This window comes from Scleropages formosus, chromosome 23 (genome assembly GCF_900964775.1).
Source record: "Scleropages formosus chromosome 23, fSclFor1.1, whole genome shotgun sequence".
Lineage (NCBI taxonomy): Eukaryota > Metazoa > Chordata > Actinopteri > Osteoglossiformes > Osteoglossidae > Scleropages > Scleropages formosus.
In genome coordinates, this window is record NC_041828.1 from 17,567,837 (window position 1) to 17,590,317 (window position 22,481).

General features: G+C 41.2%; 1 protein-coding gene across 1 annotated transcript; it reads right to left on the reverse strand.

Annotated features, from left to right (window-relative positions):
* Positions 1 to 8,671: 8,671 nt before the first annotated feature.
* Positions 8,672 to 12,491, reverse strand: irx1b (iroquois homeobox 1b). Its single transcript, XM_029248163.1, has 4 exons — positions 11,990 to 12,491; positions 9,841 to 10,864; positions 9,653 to 9,713; positions 8,672 to 8,837 (listed from the first exon to the last, which is right to left on the reverse strand). Exons 1-4 carry the CDS (start codon positions 12,224 to 12,226, stop codon positions 8,774 to 8,776), a joined length of 1,386 nt encoding a protein of 461 aa, XP_029103996.1. The 5' UTR covers positions 12,227 to 12,491; the 3' UTR covers positions 8,672 to 8,773.
* Positions 12,492 to 22,481: the final 9,990 nt, after the last annotated feature.

Here is a 22,481-nt window from a genome sequence, read left to right on the forward strand (position 1 = left end):
AAACGACAAGAAGTAAATAGTACAAGTGAAAACAAAAGTGTAAGAGTTTGGTCAAAAATTGTTGTAATATATGAATAGAATTACATGTTTATACAGAATCTGTAACTCATTATTAGAACATTGAGCTTCAAGGAACTACATGACTGCAACTGATCAAACTGAACATATTTTAAAGTGTCAGATGTACACACTTCACAAGTACTGGAAAACATTTTCCTCACTGAAATTAAATGAGATGCTTTATTAAAAAATATGATATTTTTAATTTTTACTATAAAGTGAGTACTCACAAGGGGTGAATCTCTTTCTTTCCAGCTGGGTGGTCTGCAGTGCTATTGAAATTAACTTTAATACTGTTGTTTCAACCATCATCATGCAAGCTACCCATCACAAATACTCATTTTTGAGAACTTAAATCCTTTAAGGAAACACTTGGCTCTCTCAGGATTGTTGCATAAACCTCAAAGAGCAGATTATTTGCACACAAATCCCCCAATGGTGGCTTTGCTCTTTTGATGCTGTATCAGGCTTCACAGCTGCGCTATGCCAAGCATTGTGTTGCGTGTCCAACCAAGTGCTGGAGCCCAGAGAACTTAAGCACCTTGACCTCTGAGAGTTATTACAGACAGCCCTCTGAGCAACCACAGGCTAATGACAGCGCTCCAACAATGCCACTTGGCTGGGCATGAAGATGTGGGGACAGTCTCAGTTGAAGGTTGGACTCAGGGTAAGACTCAGGTTTAAGATGGAAGGGAGAAGCATGAAGATCAAGAGAAAAAGAGAGTTATTCATTCTCGCTTCTCGCTCCACGACTGTGGAAGGAGCCTTCCCTTCAACATCACAATTTCTTCAAGACCCGACATCACAACTTCTTCTTGACCAGACATCTTAGTTTTGGCTCTGCTTTGGCGCTCAACAGATTTTTTGTGTCTGATCAGCTTTGCCCTTGTACTTCTTTACCATCTGAGGCACCAGAAGCATTTCCTGAACTTGCTTCTTATCAATGTTCCACCTTTCATGCTTCACTTTTTGCTCCATTCCCTTTTTTGTTCTCTCTCTCACTATAAGGGGTTTTCTTTTAGTGAATTTGCTGATTAGATATACATTTTTTTTGACAAGGCAGTGACCTCTAAGACAACGCTGCCCACAGTCCTGATAATCAGAACCTCACTTGTCTTTTCCTCTTGATTCCAAGAGTGCAGCACATGATTTGACAACACACAGAACATGCTGTTCTGCTTTTATGTCGATGTAATTTATTATTTCCCAACTTTTCTTCCTCTATTCACTGCAGCGGCCTCCAAAATCATCGGCACCGTCGATAAAGATGAACAAAAAATAGCACAAAATATAAGCAGCTCGGATAAAAACAATGTGTTATGAAGAACGTATACAATAAGAGTGGGGAAAAAATGAAAATATTACATTTCTTTTAGATTCATAGGAAAATTCCTCTATATTACTTTAGCCATGCAACTGCTAATCAGTTATAAAAAATATCAATTTAAAAAAAATGTGGCAAGACTATAAGAATGTCTTAGACTAGAATGAATGAATGCATTTTAAGTTATGCAAATGAAACTAACACCATTAAATAGCCAGATTCCCCTGTTATTTACATTTTGCATTATATTCTAGACAGAAAAATTCTCAATTTATGGAGAATACTGCAAAACAGAATGAAATGTTGTATTTAATCAGCTGTGAAATGCATCTGTGAAAGTACAGAACTCATGCTTATTCTTTATCTTTGGTTCCAGTAAAATAAACAAACAAAAAAAAATTCTTGTTGTGTGTTGTGTGGATTCAAAGCACATAATCAAAACTGCCACGTATGAAGCCTGATGAATAATAATGAATCTTTATAAGATGCATATTTGTGCCAAGACAACACATTTCTGAAAAGTGCCGAGAAGGGTTTGTGGAATCTGTCAAAATACTCATTACTGGGTAGTGCTGAAAGGAGATGGCGAGAAAATGAATTTGGTTGTTAATCAGAGAAAACGTATTCTATTGTTGACAGCTGGTTTGTAACTAAACCAGAAAAGGCTCAGAATCAGTAGCTCATATATATAAGCCCCCCGGACAGGATGGCAGTCCTTCACAGGGTAGCTGCACACACACGATCTGCATGTCTTTGGACAGTAGAAGAAAACCCACACACACATGTGGGTGAACATGGATTTACACATTCAACTCAACTCCATTTAGTTTTATAGAGTGCTCTTCTCACCCAGTGAGACAGAGTGCTGAACAAAGACAAACAGATAGTTGGCTATATATTAAATTACTAAAATAACCATGCATTTATTAAAGCTGCCAGTAACCCCATACATACGTAAGTACTGGGTATGTAAGTAAACATGTGAACAAGCTTATACACATGTACATTTAAAATTACATAATTACACCTTTTCATTGTCTGTATATATCCAAATGTAATAATGTTAACATTTTAAATGTATTCTTAAGTCCATCACTGAGTCACCTGAGCAGTGAAACACAGCTCAAATATGTATGCACTTTTTTTCTTTTTTACGGTATGTTTTAACTGAGAAAATGCCCCGGTCATGTATTATTATTAGTGCTGTAGGTATGGATATTGTGCCGTGTATAATCATCGATAAATTGATTGAAAAAAAAAAAAGGCACTAAGTTTATAGGTGGTAGAGAGCTAACCATTATAAATAAAAAAGTACATTTTACACTAAGGTCAAATGGATGAGTCCACCACTTTGTACTGAGGGACACTTTGTGCATGATTTCTGTATGCGTTCTGTGTGAAATGGACAGCCGCAGTCTGTTAAGAAATGTTACATTACGGAGTGGCAAATTCTTGGTATCTTGTTAAAAAGATGGGGTGGCACAGTGAGTAGCGCTGCTGTCTCACAGAGCCTGGGTGGTGCAAGAGAACATGGGTTTGATCCCTGTTCAGTCTGTGTGGAGTTGCATGTTCTCCCCGTGTCTGTGTGGGATCCCTCTGGGTGCTCTGGTTTCCTCTCACAGTCCAAAGACATGCTGTTCAGGTTCATCCATAGTGTTTGAGTGACACAGAGTGTGTGTGTTCCACTGATGTATGGATGAGTGACCCAGTGTAAGTAATGTATCTAGCAGTGTAAGCTGATAACACTACATAGAGTTCATTGGAAGTCACTTTGGAGAAGCATCTGCTCAATAAATAAATGAAAAGTAAAAATTTGATTTTACATTCTGTGACAACGGGGGGGCGTGGTGGCGCAGTGGTGCAGTGGGTTGGACCGGGTCCTGCTCTCCAGTGGGTCTGGGGTTCGAGACCCGCTTGGGGTGCCTTGCGACGTACTGGCGTCCCGTCCTGGGTGTGTCCCCTCCCCCTCCGGCCTTACGCCCTGTGTTGCCGGGTTAGGCTCCGGTTCCCCGCAATCCTGTATGGGACATGCGGTTCAGAAAATATGTGCGTGTATGTGCATTCTGTGACATCATACTCGGGGAGCTACAGAAATGGAATTTCGTTATGACCAAAAGGGTGCACTGAATTGCACTGATTAGTGTATGAACTCAATGTAGAGCCCTAAAAATTTTGACACTGGTTTGCAGAATTTCTTTCAAAACAAGCAGTATGGAACAATGGACATTAACAATGCTGCATGCACTTTTAATCAATATTGAAAATGACTTGCTGACATACAGGATCTAATATAGCCGTGAAGCCGAATGCTCAACTATAAACATTCCAGCAATTATAGTACTTGTGTCAGTTTAGTGGTTTATTTTTGTACTTGTAAAAATAAACTAAAAGGCACTCATATGATGTTCAGAGAGCTGCGGTTTTTCAGTCTATTTGACTGTCTCGTAACAGATGAGAAACATCAGATATCTTCTGAGTTAATGTAGTTGCATAGTTTTTCTAAACAGAATAAGGGCATGGGAGATTACTTCACTTTGGAGAACTCTTCAGTACATACTATGGTAAACATGGGGCTTCATTTTGCTTCAGAAGCTCTTGCTGCTGCAATGTTTGTAAAGAGTTTTTGGCAAAAAAAAAAAAAACATTTTTGATACAAAAAAATTTCTTCTTTCGATGGACCAGTTGTTACTCTGTAATGTCTAAGTTATATAATGGAAAATTATTGAAATCATCCTGGCAAATTCAAAGAAAAAGTATGTTTAAATGCAGGATTTTACCTTGGATTTTACCTTCATGGCACACGGTCAGATCAGAAGAAAGTGTGAAGCGATGTTCTGGACATATCAGGTGGAATTAAACTTATCCCATAATATAAATAATACACACTTTTAACACAGCCATTTTTTTATTATACAATATAGATATCTAGACACATGCACAAATGAAAAATATGGAAGTGCTGTTGTAAACACATCTTATATATTATACAGTAAATTGTACATTTTCTGTATATGATATACATTTATAAATATATTTATTATACATATATTTCTCATAAATACACTGTATATATTTTGTTTTAATTAGCTGATGTCTTTGTCCCAGTTAACTTAGAATGTTAACTTGATTTTTCTTTAGGTTTCGGTAGTTGGTCAGTAGTAACGTTAAATTCAGACACTGGGCAGTTTTTAAAAAAAATGAAATTATGCGTAAAATTTTAAATTATGAAAAACTGTAAACCTGCAGGTGGTGCAGTGTAGGGATCTATAGGAGATGTGCGGGTAACTTTTCTTTGCACTGGAAATGGCTGTATGAACGCACGCAGGAGGTCTGATAGGCCTCCGAATGTTTCCACTGAAGAAAGGGGCTGTGAGCTCGGAGCCTCGTACCCCGACTGCAGGCACCAGCAGCAGAAGCAGTGACTGACCGCTCTCTATGGAGTCTGCGAGCGCTTTTGCCCGTGGCCAGCCGTGATGCAGAGATCAAACCTGGGCGAAGCTTTTTTAGCTGGCGCCTAAAATCCTGATCTATTGCGAAAACTTCCCACCTGCTGCTCCCAAAGGCTCGAAGGATTGTGGGAGATCAGTGGATCAGTGGTTCTCCAGTAGTCCTTTCATGTGCTAAGAAGTGCTGAGTGCAGAGTAAGCGTCAGGCTGGGCAACCTGCTGACATGTTGGATGCAGGGATGGCCTGACCGTCTGGTCGAGCAGCCCCTCCCCAGCCCACCCCCCTGACCGCTGCCATTTTGGAAGCTTTTGATACATATTTTAAAGGTTGCAATGCATCACATCAGCTCTTATCCTCAATAAAAGGCAGGAGGCTCAACACAGATTCAGCGAGGTCATCCTGCTTGACCCCTGGCCCTAATGGTTGAAAGAAAAAAATGAAATCGATTTAGACGTTTATTAAACAAATGCAAATATGTACAAAAATCTGACGAAAGAAGGTACTGTTTCGCTTGAAGTTGGGAAAAGCAACAAATGTGCAAAGGTTCTAAATATAATGTCTGGTCATATAGTAAAATGACTGCTCATGTTTTTGAACAGTCCCGTTCTGTAACGCTGATCTTGCAGCTTCTGAAGACAAGGAGAGCAAGTCTAACAAGAAAAGTACATACATCATCTGAAACCACTTGTCCCCAGTGGGGTTGTGGTGAGCCAGAGCCTGAACCAGCAACACAGGGTAAAGGAGGAGGGGACACACTCAGGACAGGATGCCAGTCCATCACAAGGCACTCCAAGTAGGACTCGAACCCCAGACCCACTGGAGAGCAGGACCCACTCCAACCCACTGCACCACCGCACCACCATGCCCTCCTACAACAAAAGAAAAACTAGACAAAAACAATCATCGCAATTCGCAGTCCCTGGAATCCAACTCTTCAAAATGAAATGGAAGTTGTAGGATATGGAAATTATATATGTTTCAGAGTTGTTATGTATACAACTTTACAACAATAAATTTAAAAAAAAAAAAATGTAATTTTGCACAATACATAATAAATACATAATAGGTAAACACATTCAATATGTATGAAAAAACATGTCATTTAATTTGTAGGCCTGTGAATTCAAATTACACAGTCAAAGTGAACAGTCGAGATTTAGTTCCATACCTCAACCTGGGAAAATGTACTCTTGATATATTTAAGAATGGTACAGGACACACTTTACAGGTGTTGCTCCGTTTAGTAATACAACACTGCGGTCATGTGAGCAAATGCAGCCTGTGCTTTAACTGTGAGTGAGGAGAGGAGAAGCTGAGAGCCCAAAACTGCGGTGAAGGAGAAGCGGAGGGACTCGAACCAACAAATGTGAACACCGTCCTCAAGGGGTCGCTGTAAGCCCGCCGTGGGGATGCGCTGGGAAAACCTCAGTACCGCACTGCTGCTTCTGAAGGAAATAATTCTGTTGAAAAGCTGCATAATAATGTGAAAAAAAAGGAGTAGTGTGGATTCCATCCACTTACTCGTGTCCCCTGACGATATTATAAAGAGCTGTTAAATGACTTTAAAGTTTTATTTATTTATTTATTTTTTTAAATCTACAAAGCCCGGGAGGGATGCGCAGCCTCTGGCACTTGGACCCCAGGGGATTTTTTTTCCTCCCTTTCCTTTCGATTGTGAGTTTTTAGTCCCTTTTCTCCCTGCCCAGTAAAAATAAGCCTACTTATACTTTAATAATTACACTGTTATTGTAGTAATTTAATGTACTGTACAGCCAATCTTTTATTGCTATTATGTCCCTAACCCTTGGTTCATCGCTCCGTGTCACTGTGTGAGAAGTGAACCCTATAAACATAAATTTCATTTTAAATTCCAGCCAATGTAATAATAATAATAGTAATAATAATAATAATAATATATAGGTAACTGGAGAATGTTATACTGTCATGGAAGGGAAATTAATCTGAAGTACATTCTTAGAACGTTGGAGTAAAACTGGTGCTAAATACTTGGATTTGCTTATTCATATGCTTCATATATGTTCGGGGAGAAATGTAAATTAAATCCATTCGGGACTAATTAAAAAAAAAACGTACAGCACTTTATTATAGAATATAACGTTTCTGGGCCAAGTTGAAGGATTTAATTTCATATCTTCCGTATGGTGTTCGGGAGAGGACTATGTACATTAAATGTATAAGAAAAAGCCCCGTTTTATTTGAAATGTTGGCTCAGTACCCGCCACAAATATTTAGGCAGGACCCTTAACCAAGGTGCGCGCGACACGTGAACGGTTTCCCTCGGAAACGCGCTGTTGCCCATACATACAATATAGCTCTGAACGGTAAAGTACTTTATGGCTGGAATTCAAGTTGTATTTCAAACCTCCTGGCTCTCGCTTCTTGCCTTTAAATTTTAAAAAAATATATAGACAACAGCATTTCAACATCATTTACAAATAAAATACTGCGAAGAAACAATTCTTGCCTACTGCTTTCTCGGGTCAAAATAGCATTTTGTTCAAATTGCATCACTTCTTTCACTTTTGCCGCGGTCTTAGTTTGAAGCAAAGTTCAAATTGATGACTTAACCCACATTTACACTGTCTTCCACAAACTAATAAAAAGCGCTTTGTCCAGTTGTATTTACTGCAAATTGTTCTAGCAACTTAAGTTTTACTGAGAACGTAATTTTAATATATAAATTCCTTTTTAGAGGATATAAATGGTGTGGATCTGAAAATGTAACATATTGTAGTTGTTGTTGTTTTGAATGTTGATGTAATGAATACGTTATTCTTTATCCTGCCAAAAGTGAAGCGCCGTGATTGCCGAGCTTAATGCGCTCTTTTTTTTTTTCTTTTTTTTAAATAAATCAATACTTTGTTTAGAAGCCTTGGTTTGTGTCCAGGATGGCTGACAGTTTAATGGTGTTCACGACACCGTTTGCGAGGTTATTCCCACGCTATTAGTTAATGACTGGCCAAGCTGCTGTCTATTTCTCCGGCACCAATAACCATCTGGTGTCCTGGTAGCGCCTCGGCGCACCGGCGGCCCGCAGAAGAGCGACGACGCGCTCAACACGATTAAAGGCAGAAACGCTTCAGCGCACCGGGCTCCGCTTTCGCTCCTGCTGCCTTCTGCGAACCTGCTGCTCCGCTGCGCTGCGCTCCAGGCGCGTTGCGATCATAAATAAATGCATGTAAAATAAAAAGACAAAGCTCCGTACAAAAAATAAACCACATGCAAAAACCTTCCAGAACAATGTAAACCAGGAGTCAAGTTTTCTTTTCCCAGACGGAATAAATCCCTCTGGAGACAAACTGTAAACGTTTAAGTAAGAGTTAAGTGTCCATTATCATAAAACTGGGGACAAAATAAATAGCGGCAAATTATAATGATGATACATAAATCAACCTTATAACTGAAAATGCATCCAAAAATCATCCTTACGAATTTCTTTGATAAGCAAAATTCAATATAAACGTATCACTTGTCACGGTTTTATAATAATGAGTAATCCTAGTCTTTACTACAGTATGTGACTGAAAAGCGAATCTTTTAACCCGCTTGCACTGAACGCACCCTGGTAATCGATGAAATCTCATTTGATCCAGATCAACAAAACATTAAGTTGCTACTTCATTTGAATCAATTTTACTTAGTTTATTTGAGAAAAATATACGCTACAATCTGAACAAATTCCTTCTATGTACATAATCTTTTAATAGAACGAAAAAAAAAATCATGTACAAAATGTATAATCAGAAATATGATAAAATACACTTTGACATCCACACAAAAGAAATGCATCTGTATGCAGGATAAATGTTTTGGCAAATAATTGAGAATGTTCTTGTCAGGCATTTAAGGCTCTTCTTCTTAATAATAATAATAATAATAATAATAATAATAATAATAATAATAATAACAATAACATCTTCATCAGGTGGATGTGAGAGCTGTTAGAACAGGTGGACGTAAAAGCCGCTGCGCTTCTTTCTGGGTTCTAGTAGAAGAAACAGAAAACAACGTGAATAGTCACTTTAAATAAATAAATAAATAAATACATAAATAGATAAATAAAGTAAGAGCAGACACTATCCTTTCACTAAGACTGACATGTTCCTTCCTTCTGAGGTCTCAATAACCCTGCTGGATTGTGACTGCGTAAAACATTGTCTTTCTCATGACCACAGGTCAGGCTGAACTGGACCAGAGGTTTTCTCCCCAGAAGGAACAGGCAACCTGAGTGTCCACAGCCTGCTGTCCCCTACATTGCACAGGACATACTGTCCTCACATAGAGTGAACCAAAGTGAATGTTTATCAGTAACTCTCACTGCAAACCTGTGCACAGCTCTACAACACAAGGCGAAACTGAAGCTATATGTGCAACTGGGAAATAGATATGAAATACAGAGAAATACATATGGGGAGAAAGCAGCAAGCATTGATGCGCAATTAGATCATCATTTATTATTACTCTGTGTTCAGCCTCCACCTTTCTCTATAGCAGCATACACTGCTAGGCCTGTACAGTCGGATTCTTTCATTCACGTACCCACCCACAAAGCAGCGTTTTATTACTGTATGGACTCGGGACAAGAGTCCTGATCAGGTGTAGGGCAGAATTAGTGGGATTCGAACCAGCAACCTTTTGTACAAGGGGGCAAACCAAACCAGGACACCGCCTGCTTTGTGTTCATTGGGAAGCACAATGAACAACCTGTCAGCAAACATTTCCGAAACGCGGCATTTAATTAATACTAAACAAATACTAAAACTAGGTTTAAAAAAAAAAAAAAAAAAAAAAAAACCTTACCTCTCGTGGACGCGGTGAAAGGACGTCTTTGTGGGATGCGGCGGGGACTGACGTTCCCGATCTAAAACAAACCCATTCGGGGTTAAATGAGGGAAAAACACACACACACACACACACACACACACACACACACACACACACACACACACACACACACACACACACACGCGCGGGCGCGCGCGGCGTACCTCGGAGTTCCGGACTGAGTCTGCCCGAGCCGCGCTCGCCGGCGTCTCGCGCCACCACGCCAGGCGCGGCGCCCGAGGCCGGAAGCCGCGGCGCGTGACCGTACGCGTGGCCGTGGTCCGCTCCCACGAACGACTTCATGCCGGACAGGGCGTTTGGGCCGAGCAGTGCGGCGCCGGTCCAGCCGTGCAGCTTCCCAATGGGACACGTGTATATTCCGTGGCTTGGAAGGAGGGCCGGGTGCGGGGCGGGCAGGGGGGCGTGGCCGGGCGGCGCGGGGGGCAACGCCGACTTGTGGGGGCCATCGGGGCAGGTCGCAGTCTCCGCTAAGGACCATATTTTAGGCTTAGCGCCTGCAGGGAGCGGACAGCCGCCTTGCCCGCGAGGAGACTGCACTCGCGTGCTTCTGTCACCGGACTGATCGCTGCTCGTGGAAACGATGTGCTTGGACTTTTCTGCTTCCTTTCGCGCTTCGAGAGGCAGTGCCAGTGGCTCTCTTCTCCCCACCCCCTCCCGTCCCTCGTCCAGTCCATCCTCACCATCACCATGAAGAACGTCATCCTCATCATCGTCGTTATCCTCGTTACTTTGCTCGTCGTTGTTGTCGTCGATCTTGTCGATGTCTATGCTTTCCAAGTCGATCTCCTCGTCCTCGTTTTTCTCGGCGGTCCCTTCGTTGTCGCTGTCAAATATTTTGCCATCCCTGTCCTCCGCGCTCCGTCCCCACGTCACCTTGTTCTCCTTCTTGAGCCTCCTCCTGGCATTGGCGAACCAGGTGGAGACCTGGGTGAGGGTCATCTTGGTGATGATGGCCAGCATGATCTTTTCCCCTTTGGTGGGGTACGGGTTCTTCTTGTGCTCCTGGAGCCAGGCTTTGAGGGTGCTGGTGGTCTCGCGGGTGGCACTCTTAGCCCTGCTGGGGTCTCCGTACTGGTACTGTCCATAGGGGTAAAAGGCTGCAGTGGCATGGGCTGCAAAGCTGGACGGATGCGCTCCGGTGTTGTCCTTAAGCTCATACTGCGCACCCTGTGGGAATAAAGTAAAACTTAGTACAAAGCCCAGGCTATGCTGATTCTATACTGAAGTGACAGTTCACTTCATTTCTCATATGGATTGTGTAACCTCCTTTAATTAGTCATAGTAACTCACACCTCATAAATGTGCTGGCGCTTAACAAATCCTTAGATGTCAATATACCAGCTCTCTGGGGGAGTAAAAAACTGAAACAGAACCAGTGTCCTATCAGGTTTTGAATGTATTTACTGCAATATACACATTACCACACTGTACAGCAAACATCAGTAATGTAAGAGCAGTTGTATTTTAAAATAATTCAACTGTGAAAGACCAATCAGCGCAGAAGAAACTTTTCGACTAATAATAATAATAATAATAATAATAATAATAATAATAATAACAACGCTTGTTACTCTAAACAGTAGCAATTGAGTAGATTTAATTATGTTTTACAAGGAACTTAAAAATATTGATAAGCAGCACTGGGGCCTAATCAGTTTAATCGAATATATTCAATTTAAGTATTTTTAAGTATTTTTTTAAAGCAGTTAATAATGAAATAATCGATACAGAGAAAATTAGTCACTGGCGAGGGCGAAAGGACATGGAATGTAGACCGTTATAGCTGTTTTCTGTGGGAAAGTAAATGCAGTGAATAGCAAATTCGCAAAGTAAAAAAGTAAATGATCATTTATAAAAGTTGCTGGTGTATTCACAAAAAAGAAAGTTTTTTTTTTATAAAGAAACCGTACGTATACAAGTAAAAACACTGAACAAGTCTAACACCAAAATGATCCTTTCTTAGACACATTCAGCTTAAATGCAAATCTTCTGTGGACAAAATGCTTCATCCGTAGCGCTCCGCTCTAAATTATATATAAACATCGATATGTAGTTGAGACATCTTTTTGTCGACTTACCTGTTTCCTGTATTATTTTAAGTACTTCAGTTATTTAATACTTTCACGTACAGCGTGCGGGGTTTTCTCCAGTTACAAAAGACATTTTTTTTTTGTGCAGATCGTCTCCAAACGAGTTTTTAAAAAATCATGGCTATACAGCTATATTTGTGCATTAAGGAGAAGTTCCTTGAAGCTCGGAGCTTCGCGGGGGGTCTCGCTGAGCGGTTCTTACCAGGTGCGAGAGGAGCGCCAGGTCCGCGCTGGAGTAGGGCAGGAACGCGCTGTAGCCGTGAGCCGCGTACGGGTTCGAGTACACGCCCAGCACGGACGTGACAGACGCGGGCGCCGCCGACTGACCCGCGCCGATGTCCGAGGCGCCACCCCGGGAGGACGTGGTGGAGAGCACCGCCGGCTGGCTCGCGCTCATGCCCGCGTACTGGGGGTAAGTCAGCTGAGGAAAAGCGGACATTTCTTCTGCCTGATCGCTCACGACAGAAAACAATCCGAGAAAAAGAGCGACGCCAAAGAAAGTGCCTTGGCCCGGGCTTGGCACAGCACACACGCAGCAGGCACCGCGAGGGGAAGTGATTCCTTTTCTGCTCTGCGATTCCTCCGTATCACACACTCTTCGTTTCGCTTTTCCTCCTTTTATTCACAGCAAATCCCCGCCACACGCGCAGCTCGCCAGCTCGCCTTCCACTGACGTCCCCAGCGCGCGGGCCACGCGCCCGCTATCTCACGTTTTCAAGTTGACAATTTGATTGGCACTCCGCTCCAGCGGGAGGCCCCGCCTTCCCTCAGCGCGCCGGCCGCTCATTTGCTGCGGCTTCTTTCGCGCGCGGTGCGTTCGGAGACCAACGCGCGTGAGCCTCGCGAGCTTCACGCGCCGGAGTCCGCGGACGGGTGAGAGGCGCAGCGCGACAGTCGGGTGGCAGAAAGGCAACCGAGTAGAAAAGAAATCCCAGTGTATTGTGAACAACATTGACATTTCAAGGGCAAACATTTAAGGCCGGCTGAGTTTACCACTTTCCCGAAAAAAAACAATGTCCAGCATTTTTCTCAAAAATGATCTGTGCCTTTATTTCCGTTACTTTCCTAGCATCAGGTGTGATGAGAGGGGTAGCGGAGGTCAGAGTTGCCCCCACCTCGACCATTAAGACTGAAATCATCATTATTATCATTGATAGATTATAGTTCTGCCATTTAGATAACAGCTTTGTCAAGGGTGACTTAAAATGTGAAATAATTTCATAATGATTTACCCATTCACAAATCACAGTATTCCTACCTAGTGTCAGTTCCAAGGTAAGTACCTGGATCAAGGGCACTAGTCTAGAGTCACAGCAGCTGAGGGATTCCAGCCAAGAACCTTAGGACCGTTTAGTGACTTTTCTCAAATAATACAGTACTGACCCGTGTCAGGTAAAATGGATTTTTTTTTGCACTCAAGTCATAAGTCATATTCATAAATCTTTTGCTTCACAAACATCAATGTTCATATCAATACATAAAACTTTGGTAAGTGTTTATTCCAGTTTTTAATATTTATTGCAACATTTTACTTATTTGTGAGTCGAATGTGAGCGCCATAAGTTCCCCAAACAATTCCTATCCAGATCACTCAGTCTGGATGAACACATGTTATTTTTGGAACAGGCCTGTAAATTCAACACTGTACAATACAGTATAAACAACATAGGATTTCTCTAAAAACCCCTATCAATTCTAGTATTTCATTTACATGATATTTGTCAGCTATAGAAATTATATGGGAATCACACATTCAAAGTTAATGCGGATATAACAAATAGTTGGGTGACTTGACCCCTGTGATCAAACACACACACACACACACACACAGTTTCAGAACCGCTTGCCCCATACGGGGTCACGGGGAACCGGAGCCTACCCGGTAACACAGGGCGGAAGGCCGGAGGGGGAGGGGACACACCCAGGACGGGACGCCAGTCCGTCACAAGGCACCCCAAGTGGGACTCGAACCCCAGACCCACCAGAGAGCAGGACTGCGGTCCAACCCACTGCGCCACCGCACCCCCCTGTGATCAAACAACCCTAATTTATATTTATTAATATAGCTGATGCTTTTCTCCAAAGCAACTTACAATGGTAGTCTACCTACAACAACTTACCCATTTGTACAGCTGGGTTATTTTACTGAAGCAATTTAGGATAAGTACCATGCTCAAGGGTACTACAGCCAGAGGCAGGTATTAAACCTGCAACTTCTGGGTCCAAAGGCAGTCATGCCAACCACTATGCTACCAGTTGTCCCATAGTTTGTCCCCTCAGTGTTTGTACATAACTTTTCTGGAGATGATTGAGAATATTTTTGTCCCCCAGCACCTGGTAGGTTATAACACTTGGCAACCTCTTAAATAAGCATTCCCCTTAAATAGCTATTCTACACTTTTCCTGTCACACATGTTGTATGTTGTGTACCAGTGCCCCACTAATACAATAATACCAGCTCTACGTGATAGCCTATAATTTTTAATGGGGAGAGGGGTGGGGAGGGTATCATGTTTGATGCTGCTGCCACCTCATGTGGCTCTGAGGGGCAGTGCCAGGACCTCACACTTTGGAACCATAGCTCTGCCTGGAAGTTCTTTTCATGCTGTCTTTCTTCAGAAGGTATTCATTAAAATCTCTGCATTGTTTCTTCTGCCCTCCAACAGATAATTTTATAGCTCTTAGTTGGCCGTAGAGGACTTTTAGAGGGTAAGCACTGATCAAAAGAACTTGCACTACATGACTTTCTTGAGACAACAGTGAAGATGTTATGCCAGTACCTTAAGAGCCATACAATGTTCTGAAGAGTTTAAATCAGTTAACTGTGTGTGATGGCTGTCAAAAGATCACAGAATTAATCTCCAAGTCATTCAGAGTCAATTTTTCTGATTTGTGTCAGATGGTCGACATCCGAAGGCAGGATTTCAGGATATTGACAGTAATCAACCAAAAATATGACATAGAATGCTTTAGATCTAACTAGCAATATAAATCATATAAATGAGTTTGTAAATATGTCATGTAACAGCCCATCTTCAACAACTATGGTATGTGACCATGGGCACAAGAAGTAGAAAATTTCAAGGTTTCAGTGTTAAAGTGCAAACAATTGTTATTTTGAATTTGTTGACTGTCAAGTGGTTTTTGAGCAAGTGCAACATGGTATTAAATTAATTGTGGCAAAAGACAGGTGGCATTATTACTATCAGTGGAAATTAAACAAACACACAAGAACTGATTAACTTTAGAGGTTGCCCAGGATGGGTAGGACAATCCATAGAATTCACACACACACACACACACACACACACACTGTCTGAAACTGCTTCTCCCATTCGGGGTCGCAGGAAGCGAGAGCCTAACTTGGCAACACAGGGCAGGGGACAAACCCTGGATGGGATGCCAGTCTATCGCAAGGCACCCCAAGTGGGACTCAAACCGCAGACCCACCAGAGAGCAGGACCCAGTCCAACCCATTGCAACACTACACCACGGCACCCTCCTTAATCCGTAGAATTATTTCGCTTTTTAAACCCAAGTAATATGTACAGTTGGTCAGATGTGTGTTCTGTGAACAGTGTGACTTAATTATAGCGCGACACTTCCAAAATGAATATTTGTCAATTTTTACGAGACAAATTCGTTCATCTGAAATCGCTCAGCCTACACGTTTGCAAAAAGTGATATATTATTCCTGAAGAAGCCCCTTTCACAAGAGAGCGACAGCTGGACCCCCACATTTTCCAGCGTTCCTCCTACTTCATAGCATTAGGACGTTTTACATCCCATCAATAGAAAATGTCATTCTGAGGGCAAAAAATGGAAAACAGCCCCGCTTAAAATATTGATACGCACCCATATTTCTTTTCCAGCACAATAGTATGGAAATCATAGTTTTGATCCAGTGCTCTGAGCAGTCTCAAGTGAGGGCTGTGGTTTTCCAGACAGTATAACGTGCTTTGAGCTACATAATTCCCCTTCACAGTTATAGAATCTATTCATTTATTCAGGGACGCACCGGCCAGGGAAAACACACAGGCATTCTTAGTGCTGGTCTGCTATGACTACCAAATATTTCAACCTCTTCCTCTTCTTTTTATGTCTCAGCACTCCACATCTGGGGAAGCTGGAATCAGCTATACTTCACATTGTAAGAGTAATGGAGGTATTACCTGTCAAATAGTAATATAAATAAATAAAGCTCACCACACTTTGTTTTTCTCAATATACTAGTGTGTGTGCTGGCCATTCAGCACAATTTTTAATTTTGCCCTGAGCTGGCCAGGAAACTTGCCAAGAATGATATTAATAATAAGTCAGATTTCCCCAAAGAATTAAAATATGTTTAGGATTGAAAATTTTAACGTGTCAAATTTTCATTCCATAAATATATTACATTGATATTTGTGTACTTTTGGACCTGGCTCAAGATTAATTTTAGCTAGGACTGCTACAATATTTATTCTTTACATCAGAGACTAAGCAACCAAAACAGGAGGGCAGAGACTAGTTTCACAGTGTGTTTTTTGCTGTTCGTTTTTTGGACCACCCATGTTTTTTTTGGGTCTCCGCCCCTTTGCTTCAATACGAAGTATTAAACAGGAGGTCCTATGACCCGTAATTATGTGCTGGGCTTTTTTTTTTTTCGCTTTTTGCTGGTTTGCAGAAAGGTTCTTCAGCCTGGGTCTCTGCTTTGCTTCCATCTGCTGCTGTCTCGTGTGATGGCCCTGGGGACCCCGGGCTAATTTTGCAGTCAATTAGCGGAGGGCACGCGTCGACTCCCCCCGGCCCCCCTCTCGTTTCCCTGCCAATATGCTCAGTGGTTTGGTTTGCAGCATTTGTATCATCTACTCCCCACCGCTGTCTCTTCCGCCGCCCACCCACCTCTCCCTGGCATCTTTGGTCAAAGGTTGCCTCCTGCAATTATGAGCTATATTGGAAAACCTACAGACAGCAGTCAGCTCATATCAGCATAGCATAGCCAATATATTCTTTATTTATCTACACAAATTACTGTAGTAATATGAGCTTTTATAGCCCACATGATTTCAGTTTAACTGGTATTTCTTACCCTGGGTATATGGTATTGTAATGGCTGGAATTATTCTTTTTTATCATATTTATTATAAGAAAAATGTCATACATAAAATAGTAGTTGATCTAATAGGCCAAAACATAATATTTATAAGCAATAATGTATGCACGAATGGTATGCATTGGAAAGCTTTATTTTTAAACCGCTATTCATATATTACATTGTCTAATATTTTATGTGATGATCCTGTGTTTGTTTTGCACTGATTCATGCTCCGCCCAGTTTTATGCAAACAAGTCATTCGCTATGGAAATCTGCTGGAATGGTGGCCTAGAGCCAGATCTTATTGAGTTATGATTTTTAATAGTTCATTGTACCCCGAGTAAACCGTTTTTGAATTATTTTTCTGTGAAAACTCATATATCTCATACCAAATGCTGACACTTTGTTCCATGGCGTTATAGATTCCCAGCTTTATGCGTTGATGCATCGGTGACGGTGGTATGACACTTATCCAGAATAACATCCTTCTCTTTGTGTTTGCATTATTTCAGACTCATTTCTGCCTTGATTACTTTTACTTTCTACAAATAAGCGCTGTAAATAATGAATGCAGTATTGTGCATATGTCACCTCAGATGTGAGCTGGGCCGATATATGCGAATGGTCTCAAAAGAATTGAGACTGATTTCCAGTCTGCTGCAAAATGCCATTTCTTTTGAGATCACACAAACCCATTGTTCAGTCTGAAATACATGTATAATCTCACTTAAAACAGAGACTATTTCAGTGTTTGGCGAAACATGCAGATGAGGTGATTCTCATAGATTTCACAGAATATTTTATTCCATTTAGTAGTGACTGATTTAAATAAGAGTAAACTGGGTGTTTCAATAATCAGATTTCAGTATGCAGTGCAAGACTGATGGAGCCAACATACAACATTCCTGATGGAGCCAACAGTATTTCTCCTCGTATTGCCACATATATGGTCATACTTGAAGAAATACTTGAGAACGACGGCTTCTTTTTCCATTTGTTGCATGAAAAACAAGCCTTCAGCTTGAAGATCTTAAATCGAGTTAACATGCGTGGGGAGGCATTTTTGAGCTATTTAGAGCACGTTTTCAGGAGCGTACTGTTTAACATGCTAAAGTAAGTTTTAAATGAAGTGGACAAAGGACCAGGGCCATTGTAATACCTAAATTAATGAAATCAACATCTCCGTCTTGAAACCCGAGCTGTCTTAAATCTACTTATATCTTCAATACATATACAGTTAGGAAAACTCCAGCTTGATTCCCGCACACTGAGTTTCTCCATGTTTTCCCCACTGTGCTATATGCAAGGAACATAAATAAATAAATAAATAAATAAATAAATACAGTACAATAGAAAATAAAAAGCAACCCATAGCATAAATCCCCTTCTTTATCTCGCTTTCCCTCTTTCTCATACACTGCAAAATACTTTCTCAGGTATCTGCTGGGTTTCCCTTTACATTGTTGACCTAATAACCCTGTTCTCCCCTTTCCATTCCTTGGGGTCGCATCGGCCCTGCTGGCTGTTCTTCCTTTACTTGCTTGCTGGGTGATGGTGTCTTTATCTCACACCTTTCAAGTGAACTGCCCCAGTCTCACTCGAGGCTGCAAAAGCTGAATGTTTATCTTTTTACATGAAAAAATCCACCCTTTTCAAGTCTTCATTTCCTCTCTCATTTCCCTGTCTTTTCTACTCTTTCGCATTTTTATTATAAATCGATTCTGTCTTTTCTAAACTGTGGTCATTTTGCAGTGTGCATTTTTCCTGCGCTTGTCACACATTTTTGGCTCTTTTTCAAAATAATATTCGTGATCGCTGTTTGGATAAACTCATATTTGAGATTTTTTTTAGACATTATTAGTCGAAATATTTGCTCAGTCATTTATGCCAATATTTTTGTGCTCTTTACAGTTTCTGAATCATTGTACTTTTCCTTGACTCTTTCTGATGTTGTGATGGAAAAGACACTGCAAACACAACAAATGTTTTCCAAACTTTTTATAATGCCAGAAAAGCTAGTGAGTAATAAATATTAATTATCAAAACAAAACCAAAGCCAGCTTTTGATTTACTGACCAAAATACTGCTTAGGAATGAAAATTGAAGAGTTGTACAGGGGTTACTGTACATTTTGTGGGCTCTTCTGTTTCTGGTCATTATTGTAACCATCAGTGTGTTTTGGGGATATCTTGAGAAATGCTGGTCTCTCCCAAGACCCTGAAATTTACCCTGCACACCTCGATATGTGAACCTTCTTGAGACTATTCGAAATATAAATTCTGAGCAGGTCAGTGGTTAAAGACCCAGTGGAATACTCAGTTCTGAACATATAACACTCGCCCCATGGCAACGCTGAGAAATAATAGTGTTCAAAGAGTCCAGACAGAGATGAGGCACCGCTGCAGAGACGTCAAGTCCTCATTTATTTCCGTTTGCATTTTAAACTTCAGAATGTTCTGTCAGGCCACTGTAATGCAAAACATGCAAGAGCCAAGCTGCAGTGCTGACTTGACACAGCTACACGTTTCGCCATTTTTCCTATTTGTGAAATGGTTCTTATAAGATTTCGTCTAAATCTTTTATTCATGCCATGAAAAACACCACATAATTACAAATATTTGCATGACTTCATGCTTTAATCTGTTATTACAGAAATCACTTCAGTATTCTGTAATTCCTTTTGAATGATTATTTTTCCTTATTACGTACCTTATTCTTATACGCTAACAGAAGGCACACAGTCTGCTTGAAAGTCCTTAAATGTTTTTTATTTCCCTTATGATGTAGATTGGTTAAACCCTCGATGATCAAGGACGATTCTTCAGTTTCTGATCAGTGTCAGATTGTGGAGTTGTAGTCCAGCTTCACCATGATCTGCTCTCTATTCAGTAGAAAAACACTAGAGTATCTAATTTATGAATATACAATTATCTTTGCAGAGAACATTATATTTTGCTCACTCTTCCTATTTCACAGTGGAGAAAGAGTTAAAGCCAAGTAGTGAGATGGTGAAGTTCTGTGGTTAATCTTATGCAAATGCCATGGCTGTAGGTGTACTTTATATATTCAGTCTGAACCAGCAATGTGTTTTGGAGAATTCAGACCTTCATGTGACTATTTCCTTCTGTCTGGGAGCCAGACCTTAAAAAATGCCTGCACTCTGAACGTCTTCTCTTTTCTGTTGAAACGATAGTGATTGGCAGTCATCGAAACCCAAACCGCAGCCATTTACATTTACCTTTATTCATTTAGCAGATGCTTTTCTCCAAAGTGACGCACGTACATCTCACATCTCTCAGCTCCACCCAAATCAACATCTAAACCATCAGTCTCTTAATACATTAAGTATGCAATGCATATCATTCCTTTCACAGGGCAACTAACCCTAACGTTTCATTATAAGTAGTAATGCTGATAACTGATAGCTGATAGCAAAAACAGTCAAGTTATCAAATTATATATTTTAACGAAATAAACAGAAATGTAAAAAGCACTAAGGAAAACATTGTACCGGAATCCTGGGATGAGTTTGTTCTTAGCTCTTTATGTGTTCCTTTAACAGCCAGTTGAGATGTTATGCAGTGCTTTGCTCAGCTGCTATGAATAGTCTGTTCCAAGCCTTCGAGACTGGCTGCTTGCCATTGTCTTGTCGCCCAGCTGACAACTGGAAGACGGTGTTTGGTGTTAAACTTTGCTTGTTAGTGCTTTCTGTTGGGACTCTAATTGGGTGGGAACTTAACGCCACTAAAGGCTCCAACACATCTGAATGCCACTACACACAGTTACTCTGAGATATCAGTACACAGTTTTGCAGTGTAAGATTATTGTGGCATGATTGTGAATTTCCTTTCTATTTGAATCTCTTTGTAACGTCCCTGCATGTATGTGTATGTAAGGATATGTGCCGAAAGGGCCAGATTTTTAACCACTGACCACGTGAAGCTGTATAAATAATTGTGAAAGTTATACTTGGTTCATTCCACAGGCCTCGAAAAGGACGGGCGAGGGAGGAAAATTTAAAACCCTGCCATTCGACATGGAAATACTATACAAAATGAGCACATTAAGTTGGACTCTTTGAACAAAAACAAACTGTTTATAAGTCAGCAAGAAAGTCCCGCTCTGGTTAGGCCCAAAACTGTGAGGAAGGGTGTATTCAGGCTTTCAGCCAACACTGTGCTGAGTTTCCTCGGTGTGTCTGTGAAAAGCATCAGCTGGACCCCGCTTATTTCTCTCGGATCCTCGGAACAAAGGTGGGCTGACACTGGAAAATCATTGTGGTGGGGGATCAGCAGTAAACACTGAAGGGATACCATGGTATGGCAGGTCAGTCTCTGTTGGGGTCATTTATGACATGCTCTGTGGTTAAGGCACTCTTTGTTGTGCAACTGCATTGTCCCCTCGTATAGTCAGCATCATGTGAGCCAGGCTGTCAGATTGCTGCTGGTCTGAAGAAGTATTATCTGAAAGCTGAAAAAGGCTACTGGAGACACAGAGATCACAGTTAATGTGGCTCCCAGTGGTCCTAATCTTCTCAGAAGACCAAAATAAAGAATTTCCTTCACAGATCCAGCACTCTATCCTGCCCCCTTCCGAGCCAATTGCCAGAAGTGAGAACAATTGCCAGATTCTAGCCTTAATCAGATATTATGCAGTGAGGTCTTTATGGGTGGAGTTGGCTGGGGGGTACTGCTAATCCACATGTTTACTCCATCTGTACTTGCATGTGTAGCTTGCTTAGTCCCACAGGATCAAAGATTGTCAGTGAAAATCAGATTATAGAGGCAAAAAAGAGAGGGTCAAGAGGAGAATTTGGGAGGAATAGCTTTCTAGAAGCCTAAATAGTAGTTTGATTACAATTCAGAGTTGTTCCAAGCTTTTTTTGGGGGTCTTGTTTCTAGAGGAGCCCATACACATTATGGCAGCAAAGAAGTAACCAATATTAGAAAGCTGTCTAACATAATCAAATTTAGAAAGCTGCTTTCTTTCCAAAATTCCCTATGATAATAAATAATAATACTACATACTCAGTTTAGTACTCCAATTCCACTGCTGAACTGCACTGGGATTAGAGTCCTAAAAGAAATTCAATTTTATGAAACAATTTCCCCATTTTGTAAATAACACTCAGCTAGACAGTCTTAAAAATTTTGTAATTGATGGCAATGGCGGTTTCTAGATGAGAGTACAGAGACGGAACAGTTTCAGCAGTTCACTAAGCAGTTGAACTGTCCTGTCACCTCATCTCAACCACCCTAAACTAATGGCAACATGAGGGATCACTGTAGCATCAAACAGCATCTGCGGTCTAAATTCACACAATGCCCGAGCGTGTTTTTCGATGACCCACTATCCCCGAGGCTTCAACAGGTCAGTGGCTAGAAGTGCTTTGGCCGAACCAAATACTCATTTAAATGGATGTGGTAAGTGAGGGCAAACCATATGTCCCTGGCTCTAGCTGGAGTGCTTACTATCACATATCCCTGTGAAAACACCCAGTGCGTCTAGGGACCTCTCAGCTGCTTCTCTCTCTCTGGAATCTGCCTCGTTAGCGGGGATTAATGACGAAGATCATGAGAGGCGAAAAGGAGGTGAAAGTGTGAAACATGGAGATGAT

Coding starts and splice junctions, on each gene's coding strand:
- irx1b (XM_029248163.1), bottom strand. CDS start 12,226: ATGTCCGCTTTTCCTCAGCTGACTTACCCCCAGTACGCGGGCATGAGC. Junction 10,865..11,989: donor TGGCGCTCCTCTCGCACCTG/GTAAGAACCGCT, acceptor TTATTCCCACAG/GGTGCGCAGTATGAGCTTAA. Junction 9,714..9,840: donor ACTCAGTCCGGAACTCCGAG/GTACGCCGCGCG, acceptor GGTTTGTTTTAG/ATCGGGAACGTCAGTCCCCG.